The sequence below is a fragment of the Oncorhynchus nerka genome, linkage group LG28 (genome assembly GCF_034236695.1).
Source record: "Oncorhynchus nerka isolate Pitt River linkage group LG28, Oner_Uvic_2.0, whole genome shotgun sequence".
In the NCBI taxonomy this organism is placed as follows: Eukaryota; Metazoa; Chordata; class Actinopteri; order Salmoniformes; family Salmonidae; genus Oncorhynchus; species Oncorhynchus nerka.
The window spans coordinates 26,567,852-26,584,888 of NC_088423.1; the positions used below are offsets into that span (position 1 = coordinate 26,567,852).

The window sequence follows — 17,037 nt, forward strand, 5'->3', positions numbered from 1 at the left end:
CCCCTCGTGGATGACTGCATTGCAGCTAGCGTTAGGGGAGGACAGTGTGGTCAGTGGAGAAGGCACTGGGACCTGTGACCATACATGGTTGGTTTTCCAATCAGATTCGAGGTTAGTAACATACACAGGGTGAACAAGCGTTACGTCCTGGAAGTGTTTCAGCATGACTCTCACTGTGAGAGGCGCAGTAGTCTGAGGGAAACCTCAAAGTGTAATGTCACATCGTTCCACTTTTAACCAACGTTTAGTTGGCTTCAAAGCCCTTTTGATATCATCAAACAATGTTTGAGAGATGAGTGATGTTGTCGCGCCCGAATCAATTAGTGCATGGCAAGTTAAGCAGTCCCCCAGGACTGTTTCCAGGTACGGCCATTTAGAGTCGTATTTAGTGGACATATTCCCCACGGTGGAGTGGTAGTGCCATTCCTGTTCAAGGTGAAAGCAGATCGACTTTTCCGATTTTGAGTGGGCTTGGCATTAATGAAGCTTTTGGCCTTTTTCTTCGCAACCTTTCTATCAGAGTCTATAGACAAATTCTGTGGGCTTTTTTCTTGATCAAGCGGGCCCTGGATAGGGTCTTGAGTGAGAGCGGGAGAAATTCGATTTTTAACTTCCTTGCTAAGTGTGTTCATTCCTGCCGACCTGGTGTCCGGCAATTTCCTGTCTAGTTCTTGTGACTTTTCTTTTACCCTTTAATCAAATTGTTCTCGCTTAGGTTCTTCACCTAGTGGAACTTCCAGAGAACATTGGTCTACGTTTTGATCGTCCTTCAACCCTTTGTTACCCTTGTGCTCTAACACTTTTTGTAGGTTGGGTGCAGGAACGTAGCGAACAGGTCGATTGTAACGGTAGTTGTTTCGATGGCGAAGTACTTTACAGTTATTTCGACTGCGGTGGTTATTGGATTCATGGTTTTGTGGTAGAAACCGTTCTTGTGCGTCATCTCTCAACGCTCCAATACCTGATAATGCACCCTCTAACTGGAGTGAGTGCTCCTGGTCAAACTTGAGTGCTCCTGGTCAGGGCTCTTAGCGTTGCAAGCTGTTGATTCCTCAAAAGCTGTGCTTGCAAGCTCTCTGAGTTGTAAGATAGGCAAGTCAACGTGGGCTGTAGGGCCCAAGTAGGTAATGAAGGTGGGATACATGTTCGACAGAAACATTTGTTTGAATGGTAACAGCTCTTCCATTCCTGTTTCAGTGAGCTTGTGCGTAGTAAGCCTATGATAGTAAGCTTGTGCGTGTTCATTCCAAGCTTGTTTGACAGTGTTTGCCAGTGAGCTATTGTGTTTCGCAGAACCACTGAACTCTAATTTCAAAGCTGTGGCAAGTTTACCGTGGTCGTTTAGCACGTGTTGCTGTTATAGACGAATGATGTCCAATCAATTGAGATTGTCTGGATTATCATAAGTGTAACCAGTAGAGCAAATGTTGGTACATTCACCACTAGGTTCACTTCTCCCTAACGCCAAAGCCACATGGGATTTCCGTGAAGGCGGTACTTCCTTCAGTACTGGGTAGTCCCGAATAAGCTTTGCAAAAGCAAATTTGACTGATTAATCAAAATTAAAGATAAATCAAACCTATATAGGCTATTTGGGATTTACACTTTAATGAACCTGAGAGTAGCTGTATCAAGGTTAATGTGGAAGAGTTTAAATGGTCTCATTTGTAGAAACCAATCAATTTGGAAATGATTTAAAATGTCCATTTGAAGAAGTTAAGCAATTTTAATTTCTTAGTTAAATTGAATGAGACCGATATCCAATCAGTGTCGATTGGCTGGATATCAGAAGAGTAACCACTTGTTAGCACTGTAGGACAATGGTGGACCTCAATGGAATATATATATTTTTTATCGATTCTGTTACACCAGGGATCACTTATCCCTGAGGGCTGAAACCACATGGGATTCCCGCGAAGGGGGGACTTTCATCAATACTGGTCAGTAATGTAGGAGTTGGCTTAATGCTTGCAAACACAAATGTAATTGATTAATCAGTGTTAATGATAAATCAAGCCTGTATAGGCTATTTGGGAATTCAACTTTAATTAACCTGACAGCATTGTTGATCTAGGTTAATGTAGAAACCAATCACTTTGGATATTATCTAAAAGATCCACCTGAAAAGATTTGTTAGGCAATTTTAACTTTAGTTAAAATTGAATGAGACATATCCAAACAGTTTAGTCAGTACCCCATTTCAATACACGTGAGTATATGGTCGATATCACATAGAACTAATTATTTAAAAATAAATATTACTGGCGATTCTTCACCACCAGGAGTCAGTGATTGCAAAAAGCTGAAATCAAACAGAAATACAGAGGGCGGGATTTCCGTTGCCCAAGTTGGAGGAATTTCAACATGAAACAGGAAAAACAAAATGGCTGCTCAACTTGTTAGTTCTAGCATCTCGTGCAAGCGAGTCCTACTTTGTACACTTTCAAGCATAACATAGGATCCCCTTAAACAAGGGAACGGTTTTACTAGAAACGTCTTACATTCAACCCTTTCTCAGCGATTTTCTTTGCTAGCCCTAAGTTTTTAATTTATTTTTTTAACCTTTATTTAACTAGGCAAGTCAGTTAAGAACAAATTCTTATTTCAATGACGGCCTAGGAACAGTGGGTTAACTGCCTGTTCAGGGGCAGAACGACAGATTTGTACCTTGTCAGCTCGTTACCGGAACTCGCAGTAATTTTAGGATAAAGATACGCCTGTGCCCTACCCACACTACTGAAAACGCAGGGGACCGAGAATTATTGCTTGGTCTGCTAATATGTCCTCAAAATTCAATCGGCTGCCTCTTTGTCCTCGCTCGAGAAATAAATAATGACCGAGTCTACCCGGTTCTGAAACACGAGAGACAGAAACATGTCTATTTGTCAAATTTCTATATAGCTGTATCATTATCCAAGTACTAGAAATTGAATCACTACTTTACAACTCATAAGCCACCCGGACTTCATCAGATACACGACACCGGGACAACTATGGGCAACACACACACCAAACGGCTCTATTAGTATCTAACGCAGTCTGTTTGTACAGTGATCTGTTTGCACAGTTTATATATATATACTTAATGCGCCATCTAATGTAAATGTACACTCAGTCATGAAGAGGGCACGATACGTGCATACAAACACACAATAACATATGCACTATACACACGTACACATGGACTTTGTGTTGTAGAAATGTGGTAGTAGTTTAGGGGCCTGAGGGTACACACTTAATACGTTGTGAAATCTGTTAATGTATTGTAATGTTTTAGCAGCAGCTAATAGGGATCAATAATAAATACAAACAGTCCCCTCACCCTATCACCAACCACCATCGCCTGTCCAATCCCCCTCCAGCAGAGGTGGGACTCAAGCTCCTTCACCACCTTTAAATACCCCCACCAGTCACTAATCAGTGTGCCAGACCTCACTGTTTCAGTTTGCAAGTGTTTTGTTACAAGACACTTTTTCTCTCGTAAACCTTCCCTTTGTGTATTTTGGATGTTTATGACCAAGTTTGTTTTTATTTCTTCTTTTATATTACCAATTGAAGAACATTTACTTCATGCTTTTCTTTTACTCATGTTTAAACCTGTAGCCTAAGGTTTTTTCAATGTAATATTATTGAGATTCATGAGTATATTTGTGGATCTGCACTTGATTTATATGAAATCACTAACATGTATGTTTTTGTTTCCTAGTTAACCATCAATCCTTACATCCTCAACCTTGTCATCATTATCTTCAACAATTAAACTGAAATAATAAACCAGATAATTGCCACTTGAACTGCTAACCACCATCTGTGTTTGAACGGTCACTCCACCACAATAGCCTTAACTCAAACCAACAGCTACAGCAATATAGTATTTTTACCACAACCCTGATCAGTTTTCACAGGCTGTAAACGTTCAGTATTACCAGATTCCCCCCTCCCAACCACATTTCAACATAGTTGGTCCATAACCACATACAACTGGGATAAATCCATTTGAACTCCCCTCCAACTGGCAATTACTAGTGGAGGGGTCAAGCCTGAGCTTTGACTTCTCACACATGCTGACCTCTGAGGTCAACTACTAAGGAAATTACCTCATAACAGTATTTTCGGAAGTTAATTGCAACTACAAAACATTATTTATAAAAATATATTATTATGGTTTTTGAACGCTTTGTTTACAAGCATGAAAGCTGCACTTGCAGTTTATGGTTGACGCAGCGTTTCATAACGAGTTGATAACAAGTGAATGCATCCAACTGGTATTTAAGCCTTCACAACTGGTAATTGCCACCTTCTCACTTGCTTATAAATGCAGCATTAGACATCTAGGAGGTTGGGCAGGGAAAGCGCCAATCGCGAGTCTCTATTCCAAGTGGGCGTGTTTTTACGCGGAAAGACGACACTGTTTTGTTTGAAAGCTTGCGGTAGGCCAGAATCAGCAGCGTTGAGACGACAGCGTAGAAATAACTCGTCTGAGTCCCTCGTCCTGGCTCTTATCTGTCCATTCGCCGACGCTTGTTATACCCCACATCCCACTTTGTGATGGACGAAACGAGCCCCCTCGTCTCTCCTCTCCAGGACCCCATAGATTACAACTATTGCCAGAGCGAAGCCACCAATCCGAGAACGCCGGGTTCTGTTGTGCGAGTGTCGGCTGGGAGCCCGGGACGCAGCCGTGAGAGACAGCCGCTTCTGGACCGGGACAGAGGGAATTCTCCGCGGGATCCACACAGGAATGAGTTTCCGGACGACCCGGAGTTTAGGGAGATCGTGAGGAAAGCAGAACAAGCCATAGAAGAAGAAACATTTCCAGAGAGGATCTGCCAAGGATCCAGTGGTAGCTACTTCGTCAAAGACTCTCAAGGGGTGAGACAGACAAGCTTCTATGGTCTTTCTTTCTAGAGGGGCAGAGGGAGAGATGTAAAAAACACAGTCCGATAAACAGGGAGGGAGACGAATAGGGAGAGGATGCCATCTCTCATGTTTGAAAATGTCCTTTGTTTTCAAGTAAATCATATAATTCAGTTTCATGCAGCAACAACATCACATGATTTTGCTTACTGTCTGTCTGCTCTGGCAACCTGCTGTTGCTGATTCTAGCCCTGACTGTGCAGTGATGTCATCATGTTCTGTATTGAGTTCCAGCATGTATCTGCAGTGTTGATTTTTGAGTTGAGGTGAGAATTTTTCACATTGTGGCTTGTTTCTAGCCATGGTAGACCTTGCCGTATACTGAATATATATATATATATAAACGTGATGTAAAGTGTTCCCATGTTTTATGAGCTGAAAAATACCACAGAAATGTACAATTTTCTCAAATGTTGTGACCAAATATGTTTACATCTGTTAGTGAGCATTTCTCCTTTGCCAAGATAATCCATCCACCTGACAGGTGTGGCATATCAAGAAGCTGATTTAACAGCATGGACATTACACCGGTGCACATTGTGCTGGGGACAATAAAAGGCCACTCTAAACTGCAGTTTTGTCACACAACACAATGGCACAGATGTCTCAAGTTTTGAGGGAGTGTGCAATTGACATGCTGACTGCAGTTATGTCCACCAGAGCTGTTGCCAGAATTTAATGTTAATTTCTCTACCATAAGCCGCCTCCAATGTGTCATTTTAGAGAATTTGGCAGTACGTCCATCTGGCCCCACAAACACAGACCACGTGTAACCACGCCATCCCAGGACCTCCACATCCAGCGTCTGAGACCAGCCACCCGGACAGCTGATGGAACTGGCTGTGCACAATCAAAGAGTTTCTGCACAAACTGTCAGAAACAGTCTCGGGGAAGATCATCCGTGTGCTCGTCGTCCTCCTCCGGGTCTTGACCTGACTGCAGTTCAACATCGTATCTGACTTCAGTGGGCAAATGCTCAACTTCGATGGCCACTGGCGAGCTTGAGAAGTGTGATCTTCACCGATGAATCCTGGTTTCAACTGTACTGGGCAGATGGCATATGCATGACGTTGTGTGGGCGAGTGGTTTCCTGATGTGAACAGTGTGCCCCGTGGTGGTGGGGTTATGGTATGAGCAGGAATAAGCTACAGACAATTAACACAATTGCATTTTATCAATGGTAATTTGAATGCACAGAGATACCTTGATGAGATTCTGAGGCCCATTGTCGTGCCATTCATCACCTCATGTTTCAGCATGACAATGCAGAGCCCCATGTCACTGTACACAATTGCTGGGTGCTAAAAAAGTACCAGTTCTTTCATGGCCTGCATACTCACTAGACATGTTACCCGTAGAGCATGTTGATCCAGAGCATCCCAAATGTGTACTCCAGTGTGTTCCATTTCCCACCAATATCCAGCAACTTCACACAGCAATTGAAAAGAAGTGGGACAACAGCCTGATCAACTCTACGAGAAGGAGATGTGTCGCGCTGCATGAGGCAAATGGTCACACCAGATACTGACTGGTTTCCTAATCTACACCCCTATCTTTTTTTAAGGTATCTGTGACCAACCAACGCATATCTGTATTCCCAGTCATGTGAAATCCATAGATTAGGGCCTGATTAATGTATTTACATTGACTGATTTCTTCATATCAACTGGAACTGTAAAATCTTTGAAATTGTTTCTTGTTGCATTTTATATTTTTGTTCAGTGTAGTTCAACCATGCTAGGCTGGGGGTGTGACAAGGTGGCATCTCAAAGCCCAGGGTCATTGGCAGTCAGGCTAGGAAAAACAAATCTGTGGGCTGCCAGCCCTGCATAATGCATAGAATAGAAAGAAGTTGCCCCCAGACACTGGTCTAAGGATAGAGACATTGTAAGATCCTAGACGTGCGTTTTTTGGCAACTTCTAACACAAGTGTGGTGCAAAGTGCACACAGGCCCAATCTCTGAGATTAGCTGTCACTATCAGTTCTCAGGCCTAAAACAATTGTAATTTGCTGCCATTCGAAAAGGTTGAGATATCCTGTTATACAGCTTGTTAATTCCTTTTTAAATGAAGCAGGCTGGGAGAGAATTGTACAGACATTCTATGCATTGTTCATATGTAAGTAAGATCAACCCTAGACCTGTCAGTCTTTTTTTGAACCCATAGAAAATCAATTTAGCTTACTCTGTGTGTTTGGGTACCATGTAGGCTACTATCTGTGTGAAGATGTCGTAACTCAGAGGTCATGTATTAGCAATCTGAATGGCTAAAGGTAGAAGTCTCCATTTTCTCTCCAGAGGTATGCCTAGTAATAAGCATCCTCACACTCTCTGAAGATGGCCACTTCATTTCCATTTCCTAGCCTCTCTCTCTCTCCTCTCTCCCCTCTCCACATGCTCAATTAACACAGTTCTGTTACTCTCCTATGGACCAGTGAACTATTAAAGGCAACCGATATAACCTTCTATCCAGGCACTGTCTCAGCCAAGGTTACATAGGCTGCGTTCCAGGGTGTCTTTACTGCAGTCATGGGACAAAACAATACCATGATTCTTTTGGGGGATTTTCACAAAATGTAATCCGAGGAAGGATTATTGACATTTGTATTTTACAGTATAATTGAGAAATCATTTGGAATATTTCTGACATTTTTGCCTTTATCCAGGCGTCCTTTAACATAATGTTTCCTCTGGGTAAATCCATTGGAATTCAATTACTTTTTGACAGCATTTTTTTTTATTTAGACAACTTTCCATACATGTTTTCCAATGGAAGAAGTAGTTAGAAAGTTACTGTTTGGGCCTGAATGCCAAAACATTAAAGTTGACCCATTTTGCATACCCCACCATAGCATGAGACATACTTTTGGCCATGTAGCGTATGTGGACACCCCTTCAAATGAGTAGATTTGGCTATTTCAGCCACACCCTTTGCTGACAGGTGTATAAAATTGAACATACAGCCATGCAATCTCCATAGACAAACATTAGCAGTAGAATGGCCTTACTGAAGATCTCAGTGACTTTCAACGTGGCACCATCAAAGGATGCAACCTTTCCAACAAGTTCATCAAATGTGTAAAGCTTGTCGCCATTGTACTCTGGAGCAGTGGAAATGTGTTCTCTGGAGTGATGAATCACGCTTCACCATCTGGCAGTCAGACAGAGGAATTTGGGTTTTGTGAATGCTACCTGCCCGACTGCATAGTGCAACTGTAAAGTTTGGTGGAGGAGGAATAATGGTCTTGGGCTGTTTTTCATGGTTCGGGCCTGGCCCCTTAATTTCAGTGAAGTAAAATATTAACGCTACAGCATACATTGATATTTTAGACAATTCCGTGCTTCCAACTTTGTGGCAACAGTTTGGGGAAGGCCCTTTCCTGTTTCAGCATGACAATGCCCCCGTGCACTGAGAGGTCCATAGAGAAATGATTTGTCGATATTGTTGTGGAAGAAATTGACTGGCCTGCACAGAGCCTTGACTTCAACCCCATCGAACACCTTTGGGATGAATTGGAATGCCGACTGCGAGCCAGGGCTAATTGCCCAACAACAGTGCCCAACCTCACTGAAGCTCTTGTGGCTGAATGGATGCAAGTCCCTGTAGCATTGTTCCAACATCCAGTGGAAAGCCTTTCCAGAAGGGTGGAGACCAACTCCGTATTAATGCCCATGATTTTAGGATGAGATGTTCGACGAGCAGGTGTCCACATACTTTTGGTATCCACATACAACAGTGTTGTCAACAAAAGTTATTTCTTGAAAAAAAAGTTTAAAATCACAATGTCATTTTTAAACCTTCAATGATCTAAAAACACGTAATGTTTCTTCCATATTCGCATATGTTGTAGCTCGGACCCTATTTCACATCATGTTTACTTATAATTACTACCACAAAGATGACCGCCAGTCCACCCTCTGTCGAATGTCAACTTAAATGGTCATGGAATGTTAATGGATTTGGCGCTTTAACTCAGATTTGTTACTTTTTAAAATGTATGCCAAACAATAAACATTGATTCCCAAGTTTAACAAACCATACAAATATATGTACAAGGAATCTATTTGCCTAGACTGATTTTCGTATGAACTGTAATTCAGTCAAACTTTGAAATTGTTGCATTTTATATTTTTGTTCAGTATAGTAAATGGAAAGGTGGTAGGTGCCAGTATGAGCCGGGAGAAGTGACATTAACTGGAAAGAGGGAGGGGTTGTCCAGACTCTTTTCAGTCTTGCTTTGACCACCAGACAACAGAAATAGAAAAAAAAACATTATGAGCGGAACATAACAATATGCTTGTGGAAGGGAGGACTGTAGCAGGTGACCCAACTGTGATTTCCAAATCTGCCAAAACGCCAACTTCAATTATTTAATTCTCAGTTATGCTTTAAGATATATATATGTCAACAATCCTTCCTCCAAAGGACCATTCTATGGATTAAATCTTGTTCATGAGGAATCACCCATATGAAGTGGAGGCGAGACGGACTGACACTTTTTCGTGTTGAGGTAGCTCTGCCTGCTGCTACACAAATCAGTGTCACCCTCGGCCCAAGAGGGAATTTAGTCTTTGTCTAATAGTTTAGCATCTCTGGAACCACAAGGCCTTAACACTTATCCAGGTGTTGTGAGATCGGATCATCTGACACAGACAGCGAGACTACATTTAAGACTACCTGGAACGTGCCCATAGAATAAAAAGCTAGCCACAGTCTCTGTACTTAGCCTCCTGTGCTTCTCCTTCCACAGTCAATCATGTGAGGAAACTTAAGTTAATCTGATTTGACTTTAATGGGTTGCGAAACCATTCTCATTCCAGCTCGTTAGCCCCAGCCTGCAGGTTCTGTTGTACCACGAATCACCCTCTGATGGCAGATGTTGTGTGATGTCACTTCCTCTGACATCACCACTCACATTTGATGTATTAAGGACTGAGGGGACTGAGTCATGGTTAGAAGAATGACATGGTAGACATTGCCTGTAGGCACAGATCAAGGGTCAGATTTTCATTCCTTCACCGTAAACTTAACCATTTACAGGGAAAATGCTAAAACAATCTTAAAATCAGTGTCTGTTTGATACTCTGGGTCATCAGCAGGCCTCCGGTATAATCAGTGAAGCACAGGCAGTATTTTGATACCTAGGTTTCTATCAAGCAAATGCTTTGTTTATCATATGATCCTCCTGAGCAGTCTTTGTACACAGTAACAGTGTGCCTGAACCAACATTAGAATGTCGTGAAGATTTGGGTTAATCTAAAAATAGTAGATGAGTGAGCCACTGTGCTCTGTCCAACTTTGTACTGCTGTAAAACTTTAGTGTGGTTTCAGATGAGATTGTATTTTATTGTGCAAAAAAATCAAATTTTTCATAGCTATAGGATAATGTTAGGTGCGTTTTACACTCTCTCTCTCTCTCTCTCTCTCTCTCTCTCACGCTACAAATAAAGAATTCATTGCGTGTAACACATACCAGTAATAATAATCTGTCTGTGTGTAGAAGGTCATTGGTGTGTTCAAGCCTAAGACTGAGGAGCCGTACGGTCAGCTGAACCCAAAGTGGACCAAGTGGCTCCAGAAGTTGTGTTGTCCCTGTTGCTTCGGACGGGACTGTCTGGTCCTGAACCAGGGCTATCTCTCTGAGGCCGGGGCCAGTCTGGTCGACCAAAAACTAGAGCTCAATATCGTGCCCCGGACCAAGGTAAGAAGGGTTACAGGCAGACAGAGCTGGGATGATAAACTGACAATTATCTACACCGAACAAACTAACAATTTATCAATGATAAGTTAAGTTTGAAATGAAGTATGCCAAAGTTTGCTCATATGGGTCATTGCTCACAGGGCAATAATACCATTCAAAGTAGTAGGAATAGTTTTAAGGGTAATATAAACAAGTAACTGGTGCTTATTCATTTCATAAGTATCGTTCAATGTATCGTTATCTTGACAATTCAGGCAATTTATTGTGATATGGATTTTTGTCCATATCGCCCAGTTCTAGCAGACACACACACACACACACACACACACACAAGGGTATGCACTGATAATTGACTGATCTCTCTGACTCTTATCTCTACCACCTCCCTCCCTCTCACCACCATCTCTTTCTCTCTCTCTCTCTTTTCTAGGTGGTGTACCTGGCCAGTGATACATTTAACTACAATGCTATAGACCGAGTCAAGTCTCGGGGAAAGAGGCTAGCTCTAGAGAAAGTTCCCAAAGTGGGACAGCGCTTCCACAGAATAGGCCTCCCTCCTAAGGTAGGTACAACTTCTGCCTAGGGACCTACAACTGGGTCCTGTTCATTAGGCATGAAACTGGAGAAAGCAGTCCGAAACAGTAAAGTACTACCTGAACTTGTCCAAAAGAAACACTCATTTAGTTTTCCATTGTACAATGTTTAGAAATGTTTTGCTACAGTGTTTTAATGAACACGACCCTGTGATAGGGTGATTTCTGTCTCTGCTTTAAAGTTTAGACCGCACTTCATGCCTCATGTAGTGTTGACTAATTCAACCAACGGCTCAACGGCTAATTGAATCAGGTGTGTTAGTGCTGGATTAGAAAAAAAAGCCTGCACCCTCTAGGACCAGAGTTGAAGAACACTGCCCTGAAAGTAAATACTATTGTAACACTTAAACCCTGCAGGTGTAATAATTTAAAACTTCTTATAAGCATGTATGATCCTTTATAATGTCTTAGAATAATGCTTATACATAATACATTTCACACATGACTCAGGTGGGATCATTCCAGTTGTTTGTGGAGGGCTACAAAGACGCAGACTATTGGCTGAGACGGTTTGAGGTGGAGCCTCTTCCAGAGAACACCAATCGGCAGCTGCAACTTCAGTTTGAGAGACTGGTGGTCCTCGATTACATAATCAGGAACACAGGTGTGTGTGCGTGCACAGAGGAACTGGTGGTTCTGTATTTCATCATCAGGAACACAGGCGTGTGTGTTTGGTGGGGAGGATGTATGACTGAATTTGATTTATTGTTGCTTAATGACGATGCTGTTGATGCTTGCAGATCGGGGGAACGACAACTGGCTGTTAAAATATGACTGTTCAATGGACACGGAAGGGAAACGGGTGAGTAGACGTATAAAACATTATTTAAACCTAGAGATTTCAATCTGCCGCATTACTTTTATAGGAACCTCCATTTTTTAATAATAATAAAAAATAAATAAATGGTAAACTAGAATGTCACATTCATATCCTTATGTCTGTTTGTGTAGGACACAGACTGGGTGGTGGTAAAGGAGCCTATCATCAGACTGGCAGCCATAGACAACGGCTTGGCCTTCCCAATCAAACACCCTGACTCCTGGAGAGCCTGTGAGTCTCTCTCTCTCTCTCTCACTCTCTCACTCGCTCACACACACTCACACAGAAAACTACTTTATTCCTCCTCTGTGTAGATCCATTCTACTGGGTGTGGCTGTCCCAGGCTAAGGTTCCTTTCTCTCAGGAGATTAGGGACTTGGTTCTTCCCAAACTGGCTGACCCCAACTTCATCAAAGACCTGGAGGAAGACCTCTACGAACTCTTTAAGGTTAGCAGGAGGTTTAATTTGCCTGGTCACAGATCTGTTTGTGCAGTTCTACCAATTCCTATGGACAGCACAAACATACAGTGGGGCAAAAAAGTTATTTTCCACCATCATTTGCAAATAAATTCATTAAAAATCCTACAATGTGATTTTCTGGATTTTTTTTCTTCTCATTTTGTCTGTCATAGTTGAAGTGTACCTATGATGAAAATTACAGGCCTATCATCTTTTTAAATGGGAGAACTTGCACAATTGGTGGCTGACTAAATACTTTTTTGCCCCACTGTATCTGGGAACAAGGTTTTTTTTTTATGGCCTTTTAACATCACAACAAAGTTATATTCTACTCTATTCTGTCATCCTCACAGCACTGAATGAATCATGCCAGCGTTATTGTTGTGTGTATCCTACAGAAGGATCCAGGTTTTGACAGAGGGCAGTTTCACAAACAGATAGCTGTGATGAGGGGACAGGTGAGTTGTTGGAGGAATACCTGGACAGTGTCAGTATTTGTCTTTATATTGTTACCCTGAGTGTGTGAAATTGTACGTGTGGGCATGTGTGTATGCTAAGTTGTGCTGAAGCTCTGTATGTTTCTGTCACCAGAACTTGATTATGTAAGTCTGTCTGTTTGTGTAAACCTATGCTGAAACTCTGTATGTCTCTACCACCAGATCCTGAACCTGAGCCAGGCCTTGAAGGAGAGTAGGACCCCGCTACACCTGGTTCAGATGCCCCCAGTCATAGTGGAGACAGCCAGAGCACCACAGAGAGCCAACAGTGAGTCCTACACACAGAGCTTCCAGAGCAGGAAACCCTTCTTTACCTGGTGGTAGAGGAGAGGAGGCCAAGTAGAAGAAGAGGCAAGAGGGGGAGTGAAGGAGACTCAGGAGGGAGGAAGAATGAATATGGTAGGATCAGAGAGAGGAAGAGGGGGGGAGGAAGATGAGAAAGGGAGAATTGATAGGAGGAATGAACCAGATTGAGAGACCAAGGCCAAGTAGAAGGGTATAAAAGGAGAGAAAGAGGAGGAGAAGCCTCTGCCGTAGTCCTGTTTCATCAGCCTGTAAAGCTCTTCCCCTCTCCCGCTCCATAGCCAATAGGGAGCCAGGTATGTTTACACTTTCCCTGGAATCCATCACATTCACAGTTGTGCTTTAACTACAGACATTCACCAGAAAGATGGGAGGGTGGAGAAAGAGATGGAGGATTTACATTGAGTAAAGATATTAGTTTGTCTAGTGTCAATATTCAGAATGGGGGGAGAAAAAGAAGAGAAGTATGGTATATTAAGACAGTTGGGTAGCCCTACACTGGTAGCTGGCTAAAATATGATTATAGAGACCAAAAACTGTGAAAGACTCCAACTATAGTAGAGGTTCCCAATGGTTCTATGGTAGCATTCTCCTTCAGTGACATAATGTACAAAATGTCAATATATGGTAGTCCAATCAAATCCATCCAAGTGCACAGAAAAAGTTTTTACCTAAGGCTAAACATTTCAGCCCCAACTCTTCATTTTCCTTACCAAGTTACAGATTTAGTAGCATCTCTTATGGAAGTACGGCATTACCATGGCTTGTAGCTAGCAAGCAGATAAGAAGTCAAGTGTCCTGACATTTGGTTTGCAAAATTCCAGTAACTTTCCCAAAATCCTAGGTTTTCCAGAAATCCTGGTTGGAGAATTACGGATTTCCTGCTTATGTCCTTCTGATTCCGGGATTCTTTCAACTTGAAAAACCTAAAGTTACAATAATTTTGCAACCCTGTGGTGTATGAATGCTGTGGTCAGACATTCAGCGTTTGTGGCCTTATTTTAATGAGTCTCTTTCTTTGATACAGAAGAACCTGACTGCAGTAGCCTGGTTGGACCAGACTGAACACTGCATTCACCATTGTCAACACTTCAGTGTTAAGTCTGGGTTAACCAGGCTGACTTTAGGGCCAGGTTATAGGTGGTACTCGCGTTGTAGTCAATTAGGTTTGAACTGCAGACTGAACTGAGCCATGTTCATTAGGGTACATTGTAGCAGAAAAAACTGAAAAACTGAAAAAATTAAAATAAGCCTTCTAATTTCACTCCTTTTCTGGCACTTTTCTTCCATTTCATGCCTACTGAACATAACCCAGGCAACAGTACCTGTTGTGTTATTGGCATGTGATGGCAGCCCTGTGGCACCACCTAGGGGAGGACTGCAATGTAGTCAGTCTCAAACACGCACATTGCCTGTATTGCTTGTTTCCCTACATCTCATTTTGTCTTTTGTTACGTTGACATTTTTTGTATTTGTTTTTTTTAATTGATATTTCCTGCTGTAGCAACCAAACTGTTCTAATGTATTGTATTGACAATGCACTGTACAAATTGTATGTAATGTATTACAGAATGAAATACATAAAGAATTGTACTATTGCATTATCAGGGTCTCTTGTACTTTTCTTGTCTCGTAGGCTGCATCCTGATTTTCTACCCTTCTCCCAAATTGTGCAAGTAGTATGCACTTGCACACTTCTTCACATGGATTTAACAATGGTGGAAACTCAATCCACACCAATCATATGCTTTCAAATCCAAAGAGGGCGGAGAATTGGATGACAGACTTGGTTTCGTTTATTTATTAAAACTTGAAAGGAATGTCGATCGTTAAAATGTTCTGCAAAATCCTTTCAATGTCCACAGAAGAAACCATTTATCATGAGTCAGTTCAGCGCACAGGAGGTTGGTGGCATCTTAATTGGGCCCTGTTCTTTCTGTTTCACACCACTGAATACAGTTGTACAGTAAAGCTTCACTGACACAGGAGGCTGCAGAGTGGAGGACAGCTCATAATAATGGCTGGAATGAAGTGAATGAGACAGTATCAAGCACTTGTGATCCATGAGTTTGATAGCATTCCATTAATTCTGTTCCAGCCATTACTATGAGCCCGTCCTCCACTCTGCAGCCTCCTGTGTCAGTGAAGCTTTACTGTACAACTGTATTCAGTGGTGTGAAACAGAAAGAACAGGGCTGTCACAATTTCCTATTTTATTGCTGCGTCTAGACAGGCAGCAACAACAAATATATTCACTAATTGGTCTTTTGACCAATCAGATCAGCTTTGAAAAATATCTGATGTGGAAAGGGAGGTGCGGACAACCCAGTACTTCACGGGGGGAAAGGATGGCCCGGGTGAAAGGATGGCCCGGAACATTGTTATACTCCAGCCACCTCAGCCATAGACTGTTCTCTCTGCTTCTGCATGGCAAGCAGTACCGGAGCATCAAGTCTGACACCAACAACCTCCTGAAAAGCTTCTATCCCCCAAGCTATGAGACCGGTAAATAGCTAACAAAATGGCTACATGGACTATCTGCATTGACCCTTTTATTTTATTGTTTCTTTTTGCTCTGTCTGTACGCATACTAACTCTATGCACACTCCAACACACACACATAATTTGCTCACACACTCATACTGACTACACACACTCTAATAATCATCATCTACAGTGCATTCGGAAAGTATTCAGACCCCTTCTCATTTTCCACGTTTTGTTACGTTAGAGCCGTATTCTAAATTTGATGAAATGCATTTTTTTCCTAGTTCTACAATCAATACCACATGACAAAGTGAAAATAGGTTTGTAGAAATTTTAACATATTTTAAAAAGCATACCTTTACATAAATATTCAGACCCTTTGCTATGAGACTTGAAATTGAGCTCAGGTGCATCCTGTTTCCATTGATCATCCTTGAGGTGTTTCTACAACTTGGAGTCCACCTGTGGTAAATTCAATTGATTGGACATGGTTTGGAAAGGCACACCTGTCTATATAAGGTCCCACAGTTGACAGTGCATGCCAGAGCAGAAACCAAGCCGTGAAGAAGAAATAGATGTCTGTAGAGCTCCGAGACAGGATTGTGTCGAGGCACAGACCTGGGGAAGGGTACCACAACATTTGTGCAGCATTGCAGGTCCCCAAGAACACAGTGGCTTCCTTCATTCTTAAATGGAAGAAGTTTGGAACCACCAAGACTCTTCATAGAGCTGGCCGCCCGGCCAAACTGAGCAATGGGTGAAGGGCCTTGGTCAGGGAGGAGACCCGATGGTCACTCTGAGAGCACTTGAGTTCCTCTGTGGAGATGGGAGGACAACCATCTCTAAAGCACTCTACCAATCAGGCCTTTATGGTGGAGTGTCCAGACGGAAGCCACTCCTCAGTAAAAGGCACATGGCAGCCTGCTTGGAGTTTGCCAAAATGCATCTAAAGACTCTCAGACTTTGAGAAACAAAATTCTCTGGTTTGATGAAACTAAGATTGAACTCTTTGGCCTAAATGCCAAGCGTCACTCTTGCAGGAAACCTGGAACCATCCCTATGGTGAAGCATGGTTTGTTGCATCATCATGCTGTGGGTATGTTTTTCAGAGGCAGGGACTGGGAGACTAGTCAGGATCGAGACAAAGTACAGAGAGATCCTTGATGAAAACCTGCTCCAGAGCACTCAGGACCTCAGACTAGAGCAAAGGTTCACCTTCCAACAGGACAACGACCATAAGCAGACAGCCAAGACAATGT

At 42.3% G+C, this 17,037-nt stretch overlaps 1 protein-coding gene across 4 annotated transcripts; it reads left to right on the forward strand.

The window, feature by feature from the left end:
- The first annotated feature begins 4,321 nt into the window (after positions 1–4,321).
- LOC115113065 (phosphatidylinositol 4-kinase type 2-alpha) lies at positions 4,322–14,895 on the forward strand. 4 transcript variants are annotated; one of them, XM_065012733.1, is made up of 10 exons: positions 4,322–4,872; positions 10,418–10,618; positions 11,049–11,180; positions 11,662–11,815; positions 11,952–12,013; positions 12,163–12,262; positions 12,346–12,479; positions 12,890–12,949; positions 13,151–13,256; positions 14,136–14,895. In XM_065012733.1, exons 1-10 carry the CDS (start codon positions 4,549–4,551, stop codon positions 14,210–14,212), a joined length of 1,350 nt encoding a protein of 449 aa, XP_064868805.1. In that variant the 5' UTR covers positions 4,322–4,548; the 3' UTR covers positions 14,213–14,895. The 4 variants fall into 4 exon arrangements, with proteins under 4 accessions (XP_064868805.1, XP_064868807.1, XP_064868806.1 ...); XM_065012735.1 differs by having other exon boundaries at positions 14,319–14,895; XM_065012734.1 differs by having other exon boundaries at positions 10,421–10,618.
- Positions 14,896–17,037: the final 2,142 nt, after the last annotated feature.